Source organism: Staurois parvus, unplaced genomic scaffold (genome assembly GCF_062004578.1).
Source record: "Staurois parvus isolate SC_StPar_1 unplaced genomic scaffold, SC_StPar_1.0 ptg000522l, whole genome shotgun sequence".
NCBI classification, from domain to species: domain Eukaryota; kingdom Metazoa; phylum Chordata; class Amphibia; order Anura; family Ranidae; genus Staurois; species Staurois parvus.
The window spans coordinates 269,921-296,288 of NW_028318318.1; the positions used below are offsets into that span (position 1 = coordinate 269,921).

Sequence of the window (26,368 nt, forward strand, 5' to 3'; positions counted from 1 at the left end):
CTCTTCAGGGAAGCCTACCCCACCCTCACCTAACGGCCATTCTCCCTCCTTCCTCCCACCCCTCATTCCCCTCAGCCACTTCCTACTGTACCATTACCCCTTCCCTCCTAGATTGTAAGCTCGAAAGAGTAGGGCCCTCTTACCCCTTGTACGTTGTTTGTTATTGTTGTACTGTGCCATGTATTGTCCCCCCTCCCCATTGTACAGCGCTGAGCAAACCCTTTCGCGCTATATAAACTCGATGTAGTAATAATAATAATAATAATAATGTGTGAATTTGATGCCATATGGATTTGATTGGCAATCTTGTATGAACTCATTTAGTGTGACCAAAGGGCCATCCCAAATGATGAGTATGTCATCAATGTAATGTGCATAGAGAACAAGATTTGCTCCAAAAGGATTATGGTTCCAAATGTGGTGGTGTTCCCAGAGGCCCATAAACAGGGCTGGCATAGCTTGGGGCAAATCTGGCATCCATAGCTGTGCCCTTGATTTGCCTATAGAATTGCCCAGTAAAGGTAAAATAATTGTGGGTCAAAGTGAACTCTATGCACTTAAGTAGAAATGAGATCTGGGAGGGGTGCAAGGAGTTGTCCTTGGATAGAAAGTATTGTACTGCTTGTAGGCCATACTCGTGTTGAATACTAGTGTATAATGACGACACATCCAACACCCACCTGTACCTCTCATGCCACTGATAACTGGACAGAATTTTAATCATGTGGCCAGAATCTCTCACATAGGAAGGTAACTGTGTGACCAAATCTTGTAATAAATAATCAATATAATTGCCAAGATTACTGGTGAGGCTGCTGATCCCGGAAATAGTGGGTCGGCCGGGAGGGTTGGTTTCACTTTTGTGAATTTTCGGGATATGATAGAAATGTGGTGTCTTGGGGAAAGGTCTAAATAAAAATGACCATTCCTGTTTGGAAACTTTCTTGTTCTGGACAGGTGAGTCAAGCAGGTTCCTAAGGGCCAGTTTATATGACGAAATGGGATCCCCAGGGAGAGGCTCGTATGTGTCTTTTTCTCCCAGGAGTCAGGCCGCTTCTGCTAAATAGTCCTTGTCTTGAATGACAAGTCCACTTTCTTTATCTGCCTGTCTGATGATGATATCCAGGTTATTTTTCAAATTGTCAAGGGATCTTCTATCTGTAGGGGACATGCTGGCACAGTGATTTTCTCTAGATTTGTGGCATATTGCCTTAAACTCAGCATAAACCACCTCATAGAAGGAAGCAATGTAGTCCCCTTTAGCCCAATGAGGATGGAATGTTGATTTGGGCTTAAAGGGAGTATATTGCAGGGAACCCATAATCACATGGCCATGAGTAACTCTAAACCAAGCTCCAAATTCTTCCAGATCTCCAATTTCATCCTGATCTACACACCCCTCAACCTAAAGATTGTCTAAAACTGCCATGGCTTCATCATCAGGGTCCAAATCTTTTTCTGCCCTCATATCATCTTCCATTTCCATCTTATTGTCCTTGGTGGAAAAATATCTTTTAAGGGTGAGATTTCGTGTGAAACTATTAAGGTCCACAAATAATTTGAATAGATATGGAGGGTTAGGGGGTGCAAAATTCAAGCCCTTCTGTAGTAGTCTTAAGTTTGGAATCGTTAAAGGACACCTTATAGAGATTGAACATCTTGATAGTACTGAGTTCCGGTTTTATTTCTTCCCTCTTTTTGGATTTTACCCCACCTCTTCTTCCTCTACGGGTTCTCTGGAATGTTTCTGCCTGAGGTGGTCTCCCGAGGGAGGTGCCCTCTCTAAAAAGATGGCTTAGGAATAACTGGAGGAGCTGAAGTAGCTGGTTGGAGTGGCCTGCAATCTGCCTGAGTGGTGGCCCCAATGTCTGGTACGCTGGTCTCCCTGGATGGAAATGTTTCCCCTCAGGGCTCCCTGGGGAAACTTTCTGGTAAAGTGGAAATTCTAGTATGATGTACATGGGTGAATGGAATATCTGACCCAAGTTCCCCCTTGTGCGCGCTTGGAAGCGTTGCATGATGACCAAGCTCAGGAAGGTATTGGAATACTTTATTGTATTTACTATTATTGTATTGTCTCCTGAATTTCCTGTTCTTTTTGTGTGATCGTGGGAAGTCTCCCCTTCCCTTAGATCTGTTCAACACCGCATGATGTGATTGATCCCCCATCTTTAGGGGGCTGTGCCTCACCAAGTGACCGTTACCGTTTTAAATGTGGAGCATGAAGATTAGAGCGCTGGTGTTTGTTTCATTTGGATTTATTATTTTTTGTTAAAAGGTGAACTTGCCCTTTCAGTCAAATTCCCAAATTCCTTGTCTTTTTAATCATTAATGGGTCAAATTGGCATTCATTTTCAACCACAGGGATGAGAAAATTCGAAGGAGCAGAAATGAAAGTTTTTCTCAGAAAACTCATTGCTAACAGTTTGTCATTTTTCATTTGGTAAAGTCCCTTCATTCCAAAAGCAAATATCAAAAGAAAATTAAATCTTTATAACAACATTCTAATGTTTGGAGAAATTTCATCCAAAATTTCCTAAGACTTTTCCTATGAAATGATGTCCATCTATGGCCATTTGGGCAAAAGGTACTGATTAAAAAAAATCTTACTAGGGATAGTACTCCCAATTAACATGTTCACTTTTTAGACAAAAATAATAAATGCACTTTTTTTGCATGTTAAAAAAAAGTGTATTTATTATTTTTGTCTACAGGAGCCTGGAAAGCATTGCACCAGCGATCAGTAGATCACAGATGCCATGCAGGTCTCCTGCAGACCCTTCAGAATATCTGCTTGCCGTACGGGATGTACGAGCCAGCAGATATTCTGACAGAAAGCTTCAATGCACTACCACGGTGCTCCATAGCGCCGTGGTAGTTCATTGAAAACCACAAGCCGACAACTGCTAAGGCTGTTGGGACTTGTAGTTCACTCATTCATGGACGTCCGTGAATGAATGATGCAGCCGTGTGGATGGAGCCCCACATGGCCGCGCTGTTTTCAAATTTGACAGATAGTATGGGGAGACTTCTCCCCGTACTATCTGTCAGAGAGGGAGGGGGTGTGTGTGTGACAGCTGCGTCTATGGCAACATGTTACATGTTCCACTCTATGAACAGGTGGAACATGTAACGTTCCCAAAGGTGGACTTATCCTTTAAATATTTCCTAGGCTCTCTCAAAATGGGGATAATCCCATCAAGAAAAAAAGATATATTTGTACATAGAAGCATTTGAAAACCTAGAAAATGGAAAGTAACCCACACTGTAGAAATTCAGCTCAGGGAAAACTGCCAGTGTCTGTGTAAAGAGCCTGAGTGGATCCTGCCATTTTTTCCACCCTTCCTTTTCCCTTGTTCATTCACAAATGTCATTGTATACAAGGCATTCTGTGAATTGATAAGAGTTCATTTACCACCCTCCTCTACTATTATCCATTCACAGAATACCTTGCATGTTTTCAGCTGCAGTATATTTCCACAACATTAAGATTTGATTCTGATTAACATTCCTTTGTTGTTTTGAAATGTTTACTTCCTCTTACCTTAGGTGCATATTACAACAAAGACTACTGCTGATGAGATCAGCACCCAGTATGTTTTGGATAACAGTGGACATGTTGTTTCTCAGAAGCCATCACACCTCGGACAGGGTAAGGGAAGCACACATCTTCAGAGACCACTCATGATGTTTCTGTTTTTTTCATGGTGAAAGTACTATGGTCAGGTTAGACTACTTATCTACCTGCACAGGTTTTTTGGTATGTGTTTCTTATATCAACACAATAGGATTATGGAAATATGGATTAAAAAAAACGTTAGTTTTTAATAACGCTTAATGCTAAATGTACAGCTGAAACACAGAGTGGGGTAAAAAAGTATTTAGTCAGCCACCAATTGTGCAAGTTCTCCCACTTAAAACAATGAGAGAGGCCTGTAATTGGCATCATAGGTAGACCTCAACTATGAGAGACAAAATGAGAAAAAAAATCCAGACAATCACATTGGCTGATTTGGAAAGAATTTATTTGCAAATTATGGTGGAAAATAAGTATTTGGTCACCTACAAACAAGCAAGATTTCTGGCTCTCACAGACCTGTACCTTCTTCTTTAAGAGGCTCCTCTATCCTGCACTCATTACCTGTATCAATGGCACCTGTTTGAACTTGTTATCAGTATAAAAGACACCTGTCCACAACCTCAAACAGTCACACTCCACACTCCACTATGGTGAAGGCCAAAGAGCTGTCGAAGGACACCAGAAACAAAATTGTAGACCTGCACCAGGCTGGGAAGACTGAATCTGCAATAGGCAAGCAGCTTGGTGTGAACAAATCAACTGTGGGAGCAATAATGAGAAAATGGAAGACATACAAGACCATTGATAATCTCCCTTGATCTGGGGCTCCACGCAAGATCTCACCCCGTGGGGTCAAAATGATCACAAGAACGGTGAGCAAAAATCCCAGGACCACACGGGGGACCTAGTGAATGACCTGCAGAGAGCTGGGACCAACGTAACAAAGGCTACCATCAGTAATACACTACGCCGCCAGGGACTCAGATCCTGCAGTGCCAGACGTGTCCCCCTGCTTAAGCCAGTACATGTCCAGGCCCGTTTGAAGTTTGCTAGAGAGCATTTGGATGATCCAGAAGAGGATTGGGAGAATGTCATATGGTCAGATGAAACCAAAATAGAACTGTTTGGTAGAAACACAACTCGTCGTGTTTGGAGGAGAGAGAATGCTGAGTTGCATCCAAAGAACACCATACCTACTGTGAAGCATGGGGGTGGCAACATCATGCTTTGGGGCTGTTTCTCCACAAAGGGACCAGGACGACTGATCCATGTACAGGACAGAATGAATGGGGCCATGTATCGTAAGATTTTGAGTGCAAACCTCCTTCCATTAGCAAGGGCGTTGAAGATGAAATGTGGCTGGGTCTTCCAACATGACAATGATCCCAAACATACCGCCCGGGCAATGAAGGAGTGGCTTTGTAAGAAGCATTTCAAGGTCCTGGAGTGGCCTAGCCAGTCTCCAGATCTCAACCCCATAGAAAACCTTTGGAGGGAGTTGAAAGTCCGTGTTGCCCAGCGACAGCCCCAAAACATCACTGCTCTAGAGGAGATCTGCATGGAGGAATGGGCCAACATACCAGCAACAGTGTGTGCCAACCTTGTGAAGACTTACAGGAAACGTTTGACCTCTGTCATTGCCAACAAAGGATATATAACAAAGTATTGAGATGAACTTTTGATATTGACCAAATACTTATTTTCCACCATAATTTGCAAATAAATTCTTTCCAAATCAGCCAATGTGATTGTCTGGATTTTTTTTCTAATTTTGTCTCTCATAGTTGAAGTCTACCTATGATGCCAATTACAGGCCTCTCTCATCTTTTTAAGTGGGAGAACTTGCACAATTGGATGCTGACTAAATACTTTTTTGCCCCACTGTACACTTTTGCTGGTTTACCTGACAAAGGATTTATAGTAGTTGTAAAGGTAACTAATCTAAAAGCATTTTCCCATTCAGAAAATGTATTGCCTGTTTTAATTACTTGCCCTCCTGAGGATTTGCCCCCCTTCCTCACCAGGCCTTTTTTTTGCTATTCAGCGCTACACTATTTCAACTGGTAATTGCACGGTCATGCAGTGCTGTACCCAAATGAAATTTATGTCCTTTTTTCCAAAAAAAACCCCAATATTTTTTACTTTCTGCTGTAAAAAATATATAGTAAACTCAAAGTTAGTCGTAAATTTAGGCCAAAATGTATTCTGCAACACGTTTTTTGTAAAAAAAATCCCAATAAGTGTACATTGATTGCTTTGTGTGAACGTTATAGCATTTACAAACTATAGTATAGATACTGCAATTTACACCATTTTTGCAACACAGCACTGCACTAGTTTAACTGACAATTGCACGGGCATGCAATGCTGTACATAAATGAAATTTATTTCCTTTTTTTTTTACACAAAATGAGCTTTCTTTTGGTGATATTTGCTCCCCTGTGTGCTTTTTATTTTTCATGCTATAAACAAAAAAAGACCGAAAATTTTGAACAAAAAATATTTTCCCATTTCTGTCATAAAAAATATCCAAAAAATTTAAATTTCGTCATAAATTTAGGCCAACATGTATTCTGCTACATGTTTTTGTGAAAAAAGAAATCCCAATATGTGTATATTGATTGCTTTGTGTGAAAGTTATAGCATCTACAAACTATGGTATAGATAATGGAATTTACACAGCGTTCACTTTCTGACTGCCTATAACATTTCTTTAGGTGCTAAAATACCAGGACAGTACAAACATTCCCAAATGACCCCTTTTCGGAAAGTAGACACCCTAAGCTATCTGCTGAGAGGCATATTGAGTCCGTGGAAGATTTATTTTTTTTCCGCAGGTTTTTGGAAAATGCCAAAAACATTTTTTTTTTTACACAAACTTTTCACTTAAATTATATATTGCTCACGCAAACCATAGGTATATGTGGAATTACATACCAAAATACATTCTGCTACTTCTACCGAGTATGGGGATTCCACATGTGTGAGACTTTTTGGGAGCCTAGCCACATACAGGAGCCTGAAATCCAATGACCACTTTGAAAAGCCTGAAGGTGCGTATCTTTCTCATTTCACTTCCTCACTACCTATCACAATTTCGGAGGCCCTGAAATGCCAGGATAGCACCAAACCCCCCCAAATGAGCCCTTTTTTGAAAGTAGACAACCCAAGGAAAAGGCATGTTGAGTATTTTGAAAATCTTCAAAATACTCCCCATGCTTCTTATCAAATTCCTTGGGTTGTCTACTTTCAGGGCCTCCAAAACTGTGATAGGTAGTCAGGAAGTGTAATGAGGAAGCCCATTAAAAACCTGAAGATGCTTATTGGGTTTTGGGGTCCTGTACTTGGCTAGACTGCCAAAAAGTCTCTCATATGTGGTATCCCCATACTCGGGAGAAGTAGCAGAATGTATTTTGGGGAGTAATTCCACATATACCCATGGCATGTGTGCGCAATAAATCATTTAAGGGACAATTTTGTGTAAAAAAAAAAAAAAAAAAAAAATATATATATATATATATATATATATATATATATATATATATATATATATATAGTCATTTTCCAAAACGCTTGTGGTAAAAAAATATATTCTTCTATTGACTCGACATTCCTCTCAGCAAATAGTTTGGGGTGTCTACTTTCCAAGAAGGGGTCATTTTGGGGGGTGGGGGCATTTTATGCGCAGCATTAGAAGCTTATGCCACACATCACTCACTCACATCACTCACCCAAATATTATATATATATTTTTTTAAAGCAGACACCCTAGTGAATACAATGGTGGGTGCTGCAATTTTTTATGTCACATAGTACACGCACAGCAATTTTTCAAAAGCAAGTTTAAAAAAAAAAAAAAATATTATTACATTACATTACATTACATTGAGTTTATATAGCGCCAAAGGGTTTGCTCAGCGCTGTACAATAGAGGGGGGGACAATACATGAAACATTACAGCAGCTACGAACAGCACACGAGGGGTAAGAGGGCCCTACTCTTTCGAGCTTACAATCTGGGAGGGAGGGGGTAGTGGTACAGGAGGAAGTGGCTGTGGGGGATGGAGTGGTAGGAGGAATGAAGGAGAGCAGCAGTTAGGTGAGGGTGGGGTAGGCTTCCCTGAAGAGGTGGGTTTTCAGGGAGCGCCTGAAGGTGAGGAGGGAAGGTGACAGTCTGATGGATTGGGGTAGTGAGTTCCAGAGGATGGGGGAGGACCTGGAGAAGTCTTGCAGACGTGCGTGTGAGGAGGAGACCAGGGAGCAAGATAGAAGGAGGTCCTGTGAAGAGCGAAGGGTACGGGTAGGGTGGTACTTGGGAATCAGGTCGGTGAGGTAGTTAGGGGCAGTGTTGTGAATGGCTTTGTAGGTCAGAGTGAGTAGTTTGAATTTGATGCGTTGGGCGATAGGGAGCCAGTGGAGGGAGAGGCAGAGGGGGGTGGCAGAGGTGGAGCGGCTGGTGAGGTGGATGAGTCTGGCAGCTGAGTTCAGGATGGTCTGAAGCGGGGAGAGTTTGCACTGGGGTAGGCCGGTGAGGAGGGAGTTGCAGTAGTCAAGGCACTTATACACTTTTTTTTACTTTTAATGCACAAAAACACAATACATTGGCCAAATATTTAGTAAAATATAAAAGATGATGGTATGCCGAGTAAATAGATACCAAACATGGCATACTTTAAAACTGTGCATGCCACGTGCAATGGCGACACACTGCATACATTTTTAATATTCATAGACAATGCTTTAAAAGACTTTACTAGCTACCATTTTAGATTTACAGAGGAGGTCTACTGCTAGAATTACTGCCCTTGATCTGATGTTCGTTGCGATACCTCACATGCATGGTGCAACTGCTGTTTACATACCACCACAAGGTCAACGCTCGCACATGCGGGGGGTCGAGGGTGCTTTTTTAAATTTTTTTTTAGTTTTTTTTTATTATTTTTACACTGTCCCTTTCATGTTTTTTTGTCATATATTCTTTTTTTTTTCAATCTAGGATCTATCAGACTCTAGATATCTCCTCTGCCCTTACGTTATCTAAACTCTCCAAGATCGGTGTTATCAGATATTTTCCCAATTTACAAATGGCGCTGTTTATACCCTGCAAAACTGAAGTGATGAAATGCTCGTAGCTTCCGATTTCTTAGACTATAGAGATGATTGGAACCATTCAGGTCTCCAGTCAGCACTATGGTCAGCTGGCAGAAACACTGGCTGCATTCTCAGGTTCCCCTGATGGCAAGGGACTGCCCAAAAAGGCTGTGGAAGGCAGTGGGGGAGGGGGGCAACTTCTCCCACTGCTTGTAAAAGCAATCCTGCAGCTAATTAGCCACTAGAATTGCGTTTACATGAAAGCTGATCGCCAGCTGAAGAAAACAATACAAGGATGTGTGACAGGATGAACGGCGAGGTGATAGAGGGACGCTATGTGTCACCTCGCATATGCTCATACCTGACCATTTAGGTGGAGTCCACTCCGGGTTTTCGGGGCCACAGTTAAGCAGGTGGGTCCGGACCAGAGTTTGGGCTCCACGGATGACCACCAACAGGTGGTATAAATAAGGTAGGGTTGGAGCAAGGAGTTGCTCGTGGCCTGGGACTCAGAGAGGTGTTCTGAGAGAGCTGTGTGTGTACTATACCTACAAGAAAAGGTTTGCTTTTGTTTTATTTCGGTGAACGGGAGAAGCCCTTCACCTCTGAGAGAGGAAACGCCTTTTGTTTAGTTAGTGCCTGGATGGCAAGGGTTTATTTTCATGTTTTGTTTATTTTCTGCAAACCTTTTAAATAAAGCTGACAACCAGTCAGATTTTGATGAAAGCCTGCTGTGCGGTCTACCTTTGTCCCAGGGAAGGAGATCCCCCACCTGAGCTAACCCCACAGATGATACCTGCAGCTGCAAGCATCAACCGCTCAAATTCCATTGATTTACCAGTAAGCCGCTAGTCCTTGTTGGGTGTATATGCTATGTTCTCTGCCAGAAAAAGTGTGTGGTATGCCCACTATTAGAATATACCGCCCTGCATCCACCCACTTCTAATGGTGGGCACACATGAAATGTGCCAAAAAATATTATAAAATATATACGCCGAAGCATAGGGGCTATCTTATCCACTGGCCACCCCAGGCCCCCATTCTTCGGCACATATTTTGTTTTTATAACTGCGGATGAAAAATCTCATCCAACAGCACTGTACACACCTACTTGTATATTCTGAGAGCACACCCTGTTGCTGTCAGAGTAAACAAGTCGGTGCTGCAGCCTGCAAAGAAAACATCAATGGTTAACAATAAAACAGTAACTCATTAAAACAACTTTTTTATTGAGGTGTGTCTGCCAGAAAAAGTGTTGTGTTTGCCCACCATTAGAATATACCTCCCTGCATCCACCCACTTCTAATGGTGGGCACACATGAAATGTGGAAAAAAATATTATAAAATATATATATATGCCAAAGCATAGGGGCCATCCACCCACTGGCCACCCCAAGCCCCCATGCATATATGCTCTTTTTTAACTGCAGATGAAAAATCTCATCCAACAGCACTGCCCACTTTGAGGTATGTAAATTCTGAGAACAAGTACCTGTTGCTCAAAATAATAAAACTTTTCTTTACAACAAATAAATAGCAAAAAATACACAAAAAATATATAAAATAAAACCTACATACAGACATAAAACCAAAAAATAATAAAAATAAATTCCCAAATATCCAAAATTCAAAAAATACAAAATATATAATCAAAAGAAATGATAATCCAAAAAAATATATAATAATCCACAAAAATATAATCCAAAAAAATAATAGTAATCCCCACAGGTGTAAAAAGTAAATTTCTTTCTTCTTTCATCAAACACTCCTTCTCAATATCTGCAAATCCTGATGACAGTACACCTCAAAAAGAAAAAACTTGACATAGTGTCATACCTTTTATATAATACAGCACACGTGCCACGCAGCATGCATAAACCTTTATAGATGTGTATAAATGTGTATACTCTATGGACGAGAATCTATACACTTGCAAAATTTCTATAGTGAATATAAATGTAAGTGAAACACACTCATATAACAAAAAGTGTCAAAACACCATGTGTGAAAACAAATCCCAATTAACACTGCAAGTGTGTATCTCAGTGATCCCCTAAGACCAGAAACAACACTCTCCAACTCATATGCTGATGGGTAATTACCCTATATCCAAAACATCAGGGCAGGACACCACTCTGGGTTAGTTTCTCCTCCAACCGATTTTCTCCAAATACTAGGGTATAACTTCCATTTTCAAGAAAATCCACAGTCACAGATAGTCTATAACATATCCTCCTTTATTGGCAACTCACATAAAATCTAGGTGGAAACAGCTCCTCCTCACAGGGATGTAAGTGTGGACAGATTCAGGGAAACATTGGCCACATGTTCCCACTTCCAAGATGGCCGCGATCGCACTTCCGGTTAACGGCGATACGTCTGACGTCACGTGTACCTGACGCGTTTCGTCACTTCCTATGACTTTTTCAGACCCTTCTGAAAAAGTCATAGGAAGTGACGAAACGCGTCAGGCACACGTGACGTCAGACGTATCGCCGTTAACCGGAAGTGCGATCGCGGCCATCTTGGAAGTGGGAACATGTGGCCAATGTTTCCCTGAATCTGTCCACACTTACATCCCTGTGAGGAGGAGCTGTTTCCACCTAGATTTTATGTGAGTTGCCAATAAAGGAGGATATGTTATAGACTATCTGTGACTGTGGATTTTCTTGAAAATGGAAGTTATACCCTAGTATTTGGAGAAAATCGGTTGGAGGAGAAACTAACCCAGAGTGGTGTCCTGCCCTGATGTTTTGGATATAGGGTAATTACCCATCAGCATATGAGTTGGAGAGTGTTGTTTCTGGTCTTAGGGGATCACTGAGATACACACTTGCAGTGTTAATTGGGATTTGTTTTCACACATGGTGTTTTGACACTTTTTGTTATATGAGTGTGTTTCACTTACATTTATATTCACTATAGAAATTTTGCAAGTGTATAGATTCTCGTCCATAGAGTATACACATTTATACACATCTATAAAGGTTTTTGCATGCTGCGTGGCAGGTGTGCTGTATTATATAAAAGGTATGACACTGTCAAGTTTTTTCTTTTTGAGGTGTACTGTCATCAGGATTTGCGGATATTGAGAAGGAGTGTTTGATGAAAGAAGAAAGAAATTTACTTTTTACACCTGTGGGGATTACTATTATTTTTTTGGATTATATTTTTGTGGATTATTATATATTTTTTTGGATTATCATTTCTTTTGATTATATATTTTGTATTTTTTGAATTTTGGATATTTGGGAAATTTATTTTTATTATTTTTTGGTTCCATGTCTGTATGTAGGTTTTATTTTATATATTTTTTGTGTATTTTTTGCTATTTATTTGTTGTAAAGAAAAGTTTTATTATTTTGTTCAATTAGCCTTCAGGGGTGGAGGTGGATTACTTTTCTGGGTTATCATAGGGTGATTTGTTGCTGTGTTTAAATATAAGTACCTGTTGCTGTCAGAATAAACAGGTCGGTGCTGCAGCTGAATGGCATTCCTGCAAAGAAAACAGCATTGGTTAACAATAAAACAGTAACATTTTAACAGTAGAACAGTAACAACAAAGATAACAACAAAAAAACTATAACTATTTTTGTTTTTTAAATTTTAATTGTAAAAAACAATTTTAATTTAATGATGATAAGAATGATCTTAAAGGCCTTTTTCTCCATCTTCAAAACCTTACATTGGCAGAAATAAGGACCCTTTGGGTTATATCATTTTTTTACAAGTACGTAAAAGAACATATAGTACCGAGATCCCTAAGATGGAATGTATCCCCGGATACTAATGATACTGACAACCTATTAGAATGGTTCCAATTCTTTGATAATGCCGGTAATGATCTACTTAAGTTTCTTATCACCAGCAAAAAGAAGAAACTAACACATCGGGATTCTGAGATTAATCAGATCCGTGATAAACTTATTCCTTACAAGGAAAAAGCAGAATATAAGATCGAATCAGATAGACTTAAGGTGTATCTTGAAGGCATTGAAAAAGAACAAAGAATCAAAAAAAGAAAAAAGTACAATAGGGACTTCAAAGACTATCAGGACAATGTCGTGTTCAAATGGCAATCAATTAAGGATGAATCACTGATGGCATCCATACCTAATCCCCCTAACCATACACCCAAACCAAAAGGGTTTACATCTAGATATAGACCACCTGGTCCCCAACAACAAGTTAGGTCACCTGCTAATGTGAATAGGAGAGCGGTATTTAGTATCCCTACTCATAACAAATACAAACCGTTGTCTAATCCTAATAAAGGTGCTCGGGATTCCCGTTGGCACCCGAATGATAGAGTACCTGGTAAAGAACCATTCAGGCTGTTTATGTTGGTAATTACCAACATAAACAGCACTCCAATAATCAGTACAGGAATGATCATAGATATAATGGTCCTAGAAATCAAGGGCCGCATACCTCCTCTAGGACCTCTGGAAGAACCCCCTCCTATCCACAATTTAGATCATATGGAAGGTCTAATTGGAATAACCAATACATTTCCCCACGTTCTAATTATTATTATTATTATACAGGATTTATATAGCGCCAACAGTTTGCTCAACGCTTTACAATATAACAGGAGACAATACAGCAACAATACAGTTCAATACAAGAGGGAAAGGAGGGCCCTGCTCCTTGGAGCTTACAATCTAGGAGGTAATTATTCCAATTATTCTATGACTCCCCTGTCTACATCTGTCAATCATAATCCTAATACTAGTAAAGAATCTCAGGTTCATTTTTTAGGAGAAGGGAGAATACGAAAGAGAAGCGAATCCATAGGGGAAAGAGAGGGGGAAAACATAAATGCTACTTTTACAAAGCAGGAATTGCAACTATTGGATATTGGTCTGAAATATGCACCAAGTAGGAAACTAAACAAATTCCAAGCATACATTGACATCCATAAGTTCTCCAGGCAGCTATCACTAAAACGATATTTTTACACGAACCCAATTGTGCGTAATGATACCAGTAATTCTATACACTCAAATTTGAAAAATGCCTCCACCTACAACCCACCCCCCAGACACAATCCTATATTAATCTATTTAAGGAGTTAGCATTAAAGGATTTGGATAATCTGGCCATTAAACCACTCCCAAGGACGCAATCTACTACTGTTATGAAATCCCTTCTGGAACGGAAAGATCTGGTGATCAGACAAGCAGATAAGGGAGGGGGAGTGGTCATACTTAATAAATCTGATTATATAAAGGAGGTTTATAACATTTTGGATGATACTACTACCGAAAGACCCATTGTTTACATACAAACGCACCTGAAAAGTCCTTATAAAAGATGGCTACAAAAAGGGCATAATTAATAAAAAGGAAAAAGAGTTCCTATGCCCGTGGCTCCAAAGCTACCAGTTCTATATATTCTCGCAAAAATTCACAAAAATCCTACCCAACCGCCCGGGAGATATATAGTCAGCGGCACAGGCTCTCTATGCTCTAAAATAGGAGAGTATATTGATTACTTCCTACAGCCTTTAGTGTCAAAAACACCTGCTTTTCTTTGAGACACGAAACAAATTCTGAACAACATCAAAAATATCTCCACCATCTCTGACACTTTTTGGTTACTGCTGATGTTTTATCGCTATACAGTAACATAGCACACAAGGATGGTATGGAAGCGGCAGAATACTACTTAAATGCACATAGCACCTTACCCCCTTCCCAGATTGATTTTATCTTGAACCTATTAAATTTTGCCATTAATAAAAACTATTTTTGGTTTGACCGCAAATATTACCTGCAAACCAAGGGCGTAGCGATGGGTGCTAAGTTTGCCCCCAGCCTCGCTAATTTATTTATGGCCCACTGGGAGGAGATGCTGATTTTTTCTAGAGAGTGGCCAGAACTTACATTCTACAGGAGATACATAGATGACATTTTTCTGCTATGGAATGGTGAGGAGCAAGCTCTAATTGATTTTTTTAACACCCTTAATGACAACAATCTGAATATTGAATAATGAGATTAATTTTCTGGACCTCACATTACTAAACCATAGAGGCAGAATAGTCACCAAATCATTCTTCAAAAAGACGGATCATAATAGCTTCATTCCAAAAGATAGTTGCCACCACCCAATGTGGCTGGCAAATATACCGAAAGGCCAATTCTCTAGGATAAGAAGGAATTGTACGGACCTGGATACTTTTTATGCTCAATCCCATATTTTAAAAAAGAGGTTTCTTGAAAAAGGATATAATGCTTATGATCTGGAGAATACCATTAATGCAGTAGCACAAATGGACAGAGAAGATAATAAAAAAGCTAAAAAAGCTCAGGTCTGCCCATTTATTACGACCTATTCATCTCAATATAGAGCAATTACCAAATAATAAACAAGAATTGGAAAGTACTAAAAGCTGACCCTGTAGTATCCAAAATATTGCCACTAAGGCCAGAAATCATTTACCGTAGGGCTACCACTCTTAGACACTATTTAGCCCCAAATGTAATTAACCCACCAGAAAACGTATCACTCTTTGCATATCTTAAAGTTTACTACCCATGTAACAAATGTATCATTTGTACATGTGAAAAAAGTAGGAAACAAAAAATAACCTCTTTTAAATCGCAAGTCATGGGAAAGGCCTTCAATATTGACAAATGCATTACTTGTTATAGTAGATTCGTAGTACATCTCCTTGAATGCCCATGCCGACTTCAATACATTGGACGCACAACGAGACGCCTTAGGGATAGACTGCGTAAACAATATCAGACATGGATACAAGGAACGTTCCTTGTCCAACCATTTTAGACGTGTTCACAATAAGGATCCCACGTTACTAAAATTCATAGGTATTGATCTAATTAAACCACATTGGAGGGGATTACATAAAAGAAGAGCAGTATCCCAATTAGAAATGCGTTGGATTCATGAACTTCATACCTTACACCCTAATGACCATAACATCGAAGTTGACATTAATACCTACACGCCCATACCTACCTACACGCCCTAAATGGGGTATTGGTCCTTGACTTCAGAGACACCCCCTGCTGGGGACAACAAAATAGGCTGTCAGGCCTAAGAGTTGAGTTGAAGACGTCTCCCATTTTAACATCAATAGCACCTGGGGAGACCCATGCCCTTTTGCTCTGAGCCTTGGATCTGCTAACCCAGGACTTTGGCAAGTACCTTAACCCTTTCACCTCTCTCTGATATCTCTTTGCTGTGCTGTTAGTCTCTGTATGTTTATATATATCTTAGTTACCTCTTTTCTGTAAATATTTTTATTGCATCCGTTTGACCTTTTAGTAATAAATCTTTCCTTCTGAAAGTGTTGAACTGTTTCTATAACGCTTTATTGCAATTTACGAATTCCTGCCTCTAAAGATACGCTACTGTGTGTGTTTAACCCTCTTCATAATCGGCCTGCGGTGACCGTATTATGCAGACGATTATCTCAACCATTATAGTGTTTTAGCTGATATTGCCGAGTTTCCTCTTTCTCTGTACAAAAAGGAGGTGGTGGCAGTGTGAAGGGTTAATTGCGTAATTAACCTGACCCAGTAACAATCGCTCAGGCTGCCGGTACATCGATTGTGGTCCAATTATCTGGAAAATCATTGTGCAGGGTGCAGCTGGGTGTGGCATTGTTACACACGTGACATCGCGGTTTTAGATCGGCTAGTCCTCCTTCGGTCACGAGTTTGGTGAGAAGGGCTGGGGTCCGACGCCACGATCGTGACATATTGGCTGGCAGCGCACGTGGGATAGTTGCATTAATGGCTTCAGTGCAGTGTTAAAAACTAGCTCTGCACTGAAGGATTGTAACCTTTGTGGAAACAGTCCTTAGAAACAAGCAGTGCATATTTTATTTCTCTCTCTCTCTCTCTCTCTCTCTCTATATATATATATATATATATATATATAGAGAGAGAGAGAGAGAGAGAGAGAGAGAGAGAGAGAGAGAGAGAGAGAGAGAGAGAGAGAGAGAGAGAGAGAGAGAGAGAGAGAGAGAGAGAGAGAGAGAGAGAGAGAGAGAAACAGCTCTTTCCTTTTTCTACTTTCTATTCTATCTTGCTTGCAATCATGCCTGGTGCAGCAGAATACAAGAAAATGAGCAAAAGCTATTTGAGTGTGGAATGTACCTCACGAGAATTGGACGCTGGTTGCAAAAATCGTGAAGAGTTGATTAGTGATCTAGTGGAGTATGATATCCGACCAGATCAGAACTTGGGGGAACTTGACCATGACGGGGTTCCCGATGCCTACATTCCCAGTGGCTCAGAGACGGCCTCGCAGGATGGGCATACAGAGACTGACACTGGAGGATCACCAAATGTTATCGTCACACCACCGCCTGAGCGGGCCAGCACCGGAGTGCCTGTAACCAGCAGAGACTCTCCCCAGATGCAGGAAGCCCTGAAACACATCCAGGAGACAGATCCTCTGGCCTACTTGCAGTTCCTTGAACGCCAAGCAGCGGCGGAGAGAGAGGAACGCCGAGCAGCGGCTGACAGGTTCCGGAACACCAGGGGGACAGAGAAGCTGCGGAACGCCACACAGCGGCTGACAGGAGCGCCAGGTGCAGAGAGAAGCTGATTGTCGGTACGAGCTGGAGATGGCAAGGCTCCAGTGACAGGTGCAGAACCCCGGGTCCCTAGAGCACAGGGACGCCTCTCTGGCCATGGGCGTCATCACAGTTTCCAGTGATGAAAAAAGATAGTGACATTGACACGTACTTAATGTCATTTGTAAAAACGTGCCGTCGGTACCATGTGCCCCCAACTCAATGGGCTTGGTACCTGACACCAGGGCTACGAGGCAAGGCCCTGGACGCATTTGTAGAACTGCCAGAGGGGCAGGACGACGATTACAAAGTTCTAAAAGATGCCATTGCCCAGAAGTACCAGATGACCCCAGAAGTGTACCGCAAGTGGTTCAGGTCCATGCAAAAGGGACCTGGGGACTCTTACACAGATGTGGCGAGTCACTTACGCACCACATTCCGACAGTGGACTAAGGGACTGAAAGCTGACTCCTACGAGTCTTTGGAAGATCTCATGATACGAGACCAACTCCTACACATCTGCCCGGCCCACGTCAGACAGTTTGTCTTGGAGAGAGAGCCAGCATCTACTAAAGCTGAAGCCGATTTGGCCGATACCTTCGTCCACACGCGAGTGTCTGACCATCACAAGGCTCCTCCGAACGGCTGGAAGGGGGGAAAATTGCCCCTAGCAACCTCTCCTACATCGGTGAGTCAAACTTCCCCTCCGCCCACACCTGCAGCCCTTGGGGCCAAGCCATTCCTGACTGACAACTGCAGATGTTTCACCTGTGGGAAAGCCGGACATCTCAGGACGCAGTGTCCTGAGCAGAAGAAGATGACATCATCGGGCCAACCGGCCCACAACTCTTCCTCCATGCTGTTGGTCAGTGGTAAACCTCGGGGACCCAGCACCAACCTACAGCTAGTCATAGTCGGCAACCGGACCGTAACGGGTTTCCGTGACACCGGAGCTGAAGTCACCTTAGTCCGACCAGAGGTGATAGAGGATAAGGACATCATCCCAGAGAAGTTCCTTACCCTCACTGGAGTGGGGGGCACCCGTTCCCGCATACCCCGTGCCTATGTGTTCATTGATTGGGGTGCAGGGAGGAGGATGAGGGAGGTGGGAGTCTCGGATGAAATCCCCACAGCTGTCCTATTGGGGGCTGCTCCGGGCACCCTTATCTCATACTATGCCCCTGTTAAGGACTATCCGGATGCCCCCCTGGAACTCTCAGGACCTACCAAGGTACTGTGTGCAGATGTCGGGGTAATATCTGGGCAACCTGTGGATGGTCGGAGGGAGGGGGCTGGGAAGGGAGTGGGGTGGCAAGATTCTCCATTAGCTGGAAAACTAGAAGAAATCCCCTTGCCTGGGGAGGTAACTATCTCATGTGTCATTGACAGTAGAAGCGTAACTGTTGATAATTATGAAGACAATGATGCTGATGTTGATAATGTCAGTAAGGTTGATGATGTGGGTAATGCTAGTGATGATGGTTATGATGATACTACTGGGGCCTCACTAACAGTGGTCACCCGCAGTGCGGCAAGGGCGGCTGAGGCACAGGCTCTGGCCTCAGAACAGCAGGAGGATGTCCCTGACCCCTCCCCTTGTTCTGACTCAGTGGACTCTGCCTCCAGTGAGTCTCCGCAGCTGTCAGTATTTGCTACAGGACCGCTGGCTGGGATCTGTAGTTCCACCTTTGAGGCCGCACTGCAGACAGACCAGACTCTAGAGCAGCTCAGAAGTCTGGCTAATTGCCCCCCTGCGGAGAAGGACAAACAAAAGATTTACTGGGAATAGAGAAGGCTGTATAGGGAGGGCTTGCCCACTGAGGGGAGGGGGCTGACATTGGTAGAAGACAGCTTGTTGTGCCTCATCCCTTTAGGGGACAGCTGAAGGTGGCTCATGAAATTCCTCTGGCAGGGCACTTAGGGATCACTAAGACTAGAGCCCGATTGGTTCATAAATTCTTCTGGCCCACCATGCTCACAGACATAGCGGATTACTGTCGGTCCTGTGTTACCTGCCAGCGAGTGGGCAAGGCAGGAGATGTGCACAGGGCCCCATTACAACCTTTGCTTGTGATTAACGAACCTTTTAAGAGGGTGGCAGTAGACATCGTGGGGCCTCTAGCCATCCCTAGCAGCTCAGGCAAACGTTATATCCTGACAGTGATTGACTATGCCACCCGGTATCCCGAAGCTGTGTCTCTCTCCTCCCTCCGGGCGGACAAGGTCGCGGATGCTCTGCTGGGGATCTTCACCAGAGTGGGGTTTCCGGCCAAGCTCATTAGCGATCAAGGGCCCCAGTTTGTGTCAGACCTGATGCACGCTCTCTGTCAGAAGATTCAGATGATGCACACCATGGCCAGTCCTTACCATCCACAGACAAATGGCTTGTGCGAACGTTTCAATGGCACCTTGAAACAAATGTTGCGCACCTTTGTGGAGTCCCAGGGGAAGGACTGGGAACGATACCTGCCTCATCTGCTATTCGCTTACAGAGAGGTGCCTCAGGAGTCGACCGAGTTTTCGCCCTTTGAACTTCTGTACGGGCGGAGGGTGAGAGGGCCTCTGGACCTAATCCGTGAGACCTGGGAGGGAAAATTGTTGACCCTGAGGTCTCTGTGGTGGATTACCTGCTCCAATTCAGGGATAAAATGGAGACGCTGGTGGTGATGGTATGGGAAAATATGGCCCAGGCCCAGACCAGGCAGAAGCGTTGGTATGACTGTAATGCCAGGGAGTGGACATACAACGTTGGGCAGCAGGTGTATGTTCTGCTTCCCTTGCGGCAGAACAAACTGCAGGCTGCCTGGGAAGGCCCGTACCCCATCACCCAGCGCCTGAACAATGTGACCTATCTGGTCAGGTTGGGGGAAGGGAGCAGACGGCAGAAGGCCTTCCATGTTAGAATTATCAAAGCCCACCATGAACGTACGACCTATGTCATGCCAGTCTGCAGCCAACAGGAGTCCGAGGAGGCTGACCCCCCTCCTAGACCTACTCGCAGCCCTCCCGATCAACCCCCTCCTTACCCCCACTCAGGTACCTGGGCTGGAGAGAGTGCTAGCAGTATATGGGAGTAGGTTTACTTGGAAGCCTGGGAGAACAAACCTCGCTGCCCACAAAGTAGACACGGGCCCATCCTCCTATTAAACAATCAGCCTATCGTGTCTCTATAGAGGTGCTGGCTGATATGAAAAAGGAGGGGGAGGAAATGCTGCAGCTGGGAGTGATTCAGAAGTCCCACAGTGCCTGGGCATCTCCTGTAGTCCTGGTCCCCAAAAAGAACCAGATGACCAGTTTCTGTGTGGACTATTGGAAACTCAACGCCATCACCACTGCAGACGCCTACCGCATGCCCCGGATCGATGAATTGTTGGATAGGCTGGTGGCTGCCCGCTATCTCACAATCGTGGATCTGAGCAGGGGGTACTGGCAAACTCCTCTGGCGCCTGAGGCCCGGGAAAAATCAGCCTTCATCACCCCAATCGGCTTGTTCGAATTCATGGTCATGCCCTTTGGGATGAAGAATGCCCCAGCTACCTTCCAGAGGGTCATGAATGACTTGCTGGAGGGGCTGGAACAATGCGCAGTAGCCTACCTGGACGACATCGCCGTGTTCAGCCCCACCTGGGATGGACATCTGGTGCATCTGTCACAGGTTCTGGACAAACTGACAGCCGCCAATCTGACCGTCAAACCCAGCAAGTGTCAGATAGGCATGACAGATGTCCAGTACTTGGGACACCAGGTAGGAGGAGGCACCCTGAGGCCCGAAACAGGGAAGGTGGAGGCCATCCTGGCCTGGCCTACCCCAAAAACCAAGAAACAGGTCATGTCATTTCTGGGGATAGCGGGTTACTATCGGAAATTTGTATGTAACTACAGTAACCTGGCGAAACCCTTGACTGACCTGACCAAGAAGAAACTACCCAAGGTGGTGACACCCGATTTTGAGAAGGCCTTTCAGGCCTTGAAGGAGGCGCTGGCCAGCGCCCCTGCGCTACAGGCTCCAGACTTCACCCGCTGTTTCCTAGTGCAGATGGATGCCTCCTCATATGGATTGGGTGTAGTCCTGAGCCAGGTGGATGGGGCAGGAGAGGAACACCCCATCCTCTACCTGAGCCGGAAGCTGCTTCCCAGGGAGGTAGCCTATGCCACGATTGAAAAGGAGTGTCTGGCGATCGTGTGGGCGCTCCAGAAGCTACAAATGTACCTGTATGGGCGGCACTTCACAGTGATCACCGATCACAATCCTCTGAGCTGGCTAAATCGTGTTGCTGGGGAGAATGGCAAGCTACTTTGGTGGAGCCTAATTCTTCAGCAATACGATTTCACCATACAGCATAAGAAGGGCAGCCCCCATGGCAATGCTGATGGGTTATCAAGACAGGTCGAGCCTGCAGAAGTGGGTTGCGTCAGGAGGGAAATTGCAGTCCCCTCCAATGCAACCACCCAAGGGGGGAGGTGTAACAGCGTATACCCAGAGATGGATGCGGTTCTACCATTTTGGCTTCAACCTTCATCTTGGCAAGGGGATTAACCATCCTGACAAATATATTTCTCCCTCATTCTTCCCCCCTCCCTCCTTAGAGAGGCCCAGCAACATTTGGCCAGTATGTGTGAGAGTTGGGAATGTCACAGGAGGGTCCATAGGAGCTATAAAGCCCCCCAAGGGTGCCGCAGCCTCCCTGTCCATAGAACCTACAAATTGTAACACCTCGTAAGAGATAAGGCAAGCTTTCCCAGGAGTTGAAAGAGATTCCAACCTAATAAACCTAACTCAGCGTAGGTGACAGAATCAGATAAACACTTTTCAAAATCCATTTCTCCCATATGTCTCATATCTTGGAATATGAGAGACTTACATAAGAACCGGACCTATCGTCAGATTGGTCACGAGAAGGCGAACAGTTTGATAGGTCACTCGCATTGTCTCGGATACATAGGAAAACAGAAAAGTAGACCTCGTGAACCGTACAGTGTATAATTTCATAATTCATATCTAATCAATCCATAGACGTGTCTGCATAATAATCTACCCACGGTGGAATGTCACTTGTGCAGCTGGAAAGTTATGGGCCAAAATATGAGTTACGGGAGATTTTGGCTCTAGTTTAGGTATCCACCCATACCTACACGCCCTAAATGGGGTATTGGTCCTTGACTTCAGAGACACCCCCTGCTGGGGACGACAAAATAGGCTGTCAGGCCTAAGAGTTGAGTTGAAGACGTCTCCCATTTTAACATCAATACCACCTGGGGAGACCCATGCCCTTTTGCTCTGAAACTTGGATCTGCTGGCCCAGGACTTTGGCAAGTACCTTAACCCTTTCACCTCTCTCTGATATCTCTTTGCTGTGCTGTTAGTCTCTGTATGTTTATATATATATCTTAGCTACCTCTTTTCTGTAAATATTTTTTTTGCACCCGTTTGACCTTTTAGTAATAAATCTTTCCTTCTGAAAGTGTTAAACTGCTTCTATAGCGCTTTATTGCAATTAACGAATTCCTGCCTCTAAAGAGATGCTACTGTGTGTGTTTAACCCTCTTCATAATCGACCTGCGGTGACCTTATTATGCAGACGATTATCTCAACCATTATAGTGTTTTAGCTGATATTGCCGAGTTTCCTCTTTCTCTGTACAGAAAGGAGGTGGTGGCAGTGTGAAGGGTTAATTGCGTAATTAACCTGACCCAGTAACAATCGCTCAGGCTGCCGGTACATCGATTGTGGTCCAATTATCTGGAAAATCGTTGTGCAGGGTGCAGCTGGGTGTGACATTGTTACGCACGTGACATCGTGGTTTTAGATCGGCTAGTCCTTCGGTCACGAGTTTGGTGAGAAGGGCTGGTGTCTGACGCCGCGATCGGGACAATTATATATTTTTATCGAATTGCCTTTTTCCTTTTAATCCGTATGTTTTTTTTATGTTTTTTTGACTGCTTCATGATCATATAGTTTTTTTGAGGTATTCTATTCTATTACTGGTTTTATGCAATATATATATGTTTATTTTATTACATCCTTTAATATGGATATATATATATATATATATATATACATTTTTATTTTTATTTATATCAAGGTTTGAGTTTTACCATTTAATATTGATCATGTGTTTTTTATATTCCTGATGGTTGATTTCATGTTATGTCTGTATACATTTTTCCATGGCACTAAAACTACGATCAATTACAGCCATTGTATAATGTTTACAATGACGGGGAAACCCAAAACTCATTGGTTTCAGTAACATTTTGACTGCTGAAGCCAGATTGAAAAGTAGATGTTTATTATACAAGCATGTAGCTAGACCTCCATGCAGGGAGAGCAGAACAATACATGGTGTTGGATTCAAAGTAATGCTCTATCTAACTAGGGCCTTCTAATACAATTTATATGCTGTACAGTGGGTGGTACCTAGCTATCTGATCTTTCTTTGAAGAGCCATCTGTGTCTTTAGTGAAACTCATTGAGATTATTTGTCCACATGTTACTGTTACTTACAGTGTCCTTTGGGTTTAACAGGTTTTCAAAGGCTGTGACAACAATCTTGCAAATGAAGGGGAGGGCAACAGGTATGAGACTGGTGTGAAACTGGTTTTCTTATACAGAAAGAGGAAATACAGGATGTTAGGCCATCTGCTTCATTACCAATGTATTTCATATTAACAGTGTATTTTATTTATACCTAAAATGGCTGCTCCATTTTCCCCATAGTCACCTACAATATACTCTTTTAGATTCTTTAATTTTTTCAGTATGATATCTGATTGTTTGACCAAATGTTCTTATCCAACAACTCAGATGTCTTTTCTGCTATACATATTGAAAACCATGTAAAAATGGCACTCTCGTGCATGAGCATTACATTCTGATTATCGGGAAGATGGTGATTGTGTAGTACGCATGCACCATCTCCTATTTAAGTGAACGGCAGACAGCGCGATGTGATTGGCGACCCCCCTCTGAAGACATGCTTGAGCATGATATGCGTCAGAAGGAGCCATATCACGCCGTGACGTCACGCTGCCGGAGCAACGTGGAGCTCTGGCAGCCATCTTTAATACCGGACGGTCAGTCCCTTATACAGGGAATATCTGTTTACACATCTTTTTACCTTTGATGCATCAATTTTAATTTAATTCGTGACATGCTTTATTAAACTACTTTAAACCCTATGGGCATACCTCTGTTTTAACCCCCTGGGAGGAGTCTTCAATCCTCAGATCTAACTGCCTCAGGACGGACCCCTGTATCCATAGAAGGAATTGCCACCCAGGGAGCAGTACCAGTTTAACCCCTTAAAGGGAACTCTGGCGGACATGGATCATACATAAAGCCCATACGGATCCTGTCTGATGACCCACCATCCCTTAGAGGGAAGACCACCTAGTTCCTAATCCATTATTGATGACATCTGGAATATTGATTTAAAGGCGCATTTTATATGCGCGTCCGGTGAGTGCGCATTACTTACTTTATCACTGCACGGACACCAGTTCCAGAAATAACAGGAGCACAAGAGTCCCTTTTTGAACTGTCTTTTATATATTTTATATACTTTTATTTATGAACTATTTATTGGAGACACATTATATTTTAAGTTCTTAGCGCTGCACCCCTGCTTACATTATTATGAACTTAGAAACTGATTGGCTACCATGCACAGCTGCATCAGATTCTGAATGCAGTAGTTTTAGTAAATCTACCCTTTCTGTGTTCTTCACAGCGTGCCTGTATACACAGCAGCATGGCAAAAGACGTAAACTGACTGCGCTGTCATGGATCGGCAGCCATATTAATTTGCCTTCAGGAAGAGAGGCACAGGCAGGATCAACCAGGCATTATTCAACGGGGAAGGAGTAAATACCATTGCATTAAAGTGAAACTACAGTGCATCTGAGCACCACAAACCAAAAACAGTTTTCTCATTTTAACTCCTTCCCGCCTAAGGGTAAAACAAATGTTAATGCCTAAGCACAATTTTGCAACTTTAACATGTGTTAGTAAAACTGTACATATCTTTATAACTACTTTGTATATCCAGGTGGATTATACCTCAATTTTTCCAGGACAAATTGGGCTTTCGTTTGGTGGTAAATGCAAATGGAGTTTTCCTGATTTTTTTTTTAATCAAAGGAAAAGTGGCCCAAAATTTTTTTTTTTAATTTTGCTGAATATTTCTTGCAATCACCATAAATTACCACCAATGGACAACCCAAAATAAATTCCCCCTGCTCCTGACGATCACTGCGATACCACTTTTGTGCTTGTTGTTGTTTGTACCTGAAGTAGGGCCCAGAAATAATGGTGACTAATTTTTTTTTTTTTTTTTTTTTTTTTAATTCTACCCAAAATATGAGGACTGTGACCTTTGACCTTTGCCTAAGGTCAGGACCTTGACCCTAGCACTGTCTTAATTTTTTTCTTTTTACTTTATTTATTTTACACACTTTAGTATGTGTATATCTTCCTCTCCTGCAGGAAGAGAAGAACACAATGTAACTTTCCCTTCATTCAGAAGAGGAAGTAAACACAGGGGCGGGCTCCCAGTGACTGGTCACGGTGATAGCCAATCAGAGGCTATCACAGTGATGAAGTGACCCAGAACCGGGAGTCCCTATCTTTAGTACGATACCCAGGGCTCTCGATGAGAATCTGGTCTCTGTGTTGGGAGTGCGCTGTGTGGCACGCTCCCAGTACAAAGAGGGATGTGCAGTCCCACGGAAAAAGACCTACTTCCGTGACTCTGCATATATGCATACAGTCAGCGGGAAGGGGTTAATATTCAAAGCAAACTCTGCCATCCATCCATGTCTCCATGCTTTATTTTGCTGAGAAATGACTTTGAAAAACACCCCCTAGAATTTCTGACCATGGTCAACTTGAGTAAGGGCAGATTATTCATCTAGCATTTACTTCCTGGAATCCATCTGCCCTCAGCTCAGCCATGTAGGCAGGAGGGTGTGCTTAGCTGAGAAAACCCTTCCTGAAGTCTCCTGGGATGTATGACATTATTTGCCAAGACACAGGAACCAGGAACTAATATAAGAAATGTAAAAAAAAAAAGTTGAACGCAAGTAAATATAATATACTTTCCTATCTATTTACTAATGCTAGCAGCATAAAGATTAAAAATGGTC

General features: G+C 42.9%; 1 protein-coding gene across 8 annotated transcripts in view; it reads left to right on the plus strand.

Moving 5' to 3' along the window:
* Positions 1–26,368, plus strand: part of PMS1 (PMS1 homolog 1, mismatch repair system component) — a 438,300-nt gene that overhangs the window by 76,058 nt on the left and 335,874 nt on the right. For 7 of the 8 annotated variants that reach the window (XM_089690202.1, XM_089690198.1, XM_089690205.1 and 4 more), the window contains one exon: positions 3,550–3,652. In XM_089690202.1, the coding sequence (XP_089546328.1) occupies positions 3,550–3,652 (103 nt within the window). Of the gene's footprint in view, positions 1–3,547; positions 3,653–23,750; positions 23,801–26,368 lie in introns of those variants that run through there. The other variant, XM_089690204.1, reaches the window with a different exon arrangement.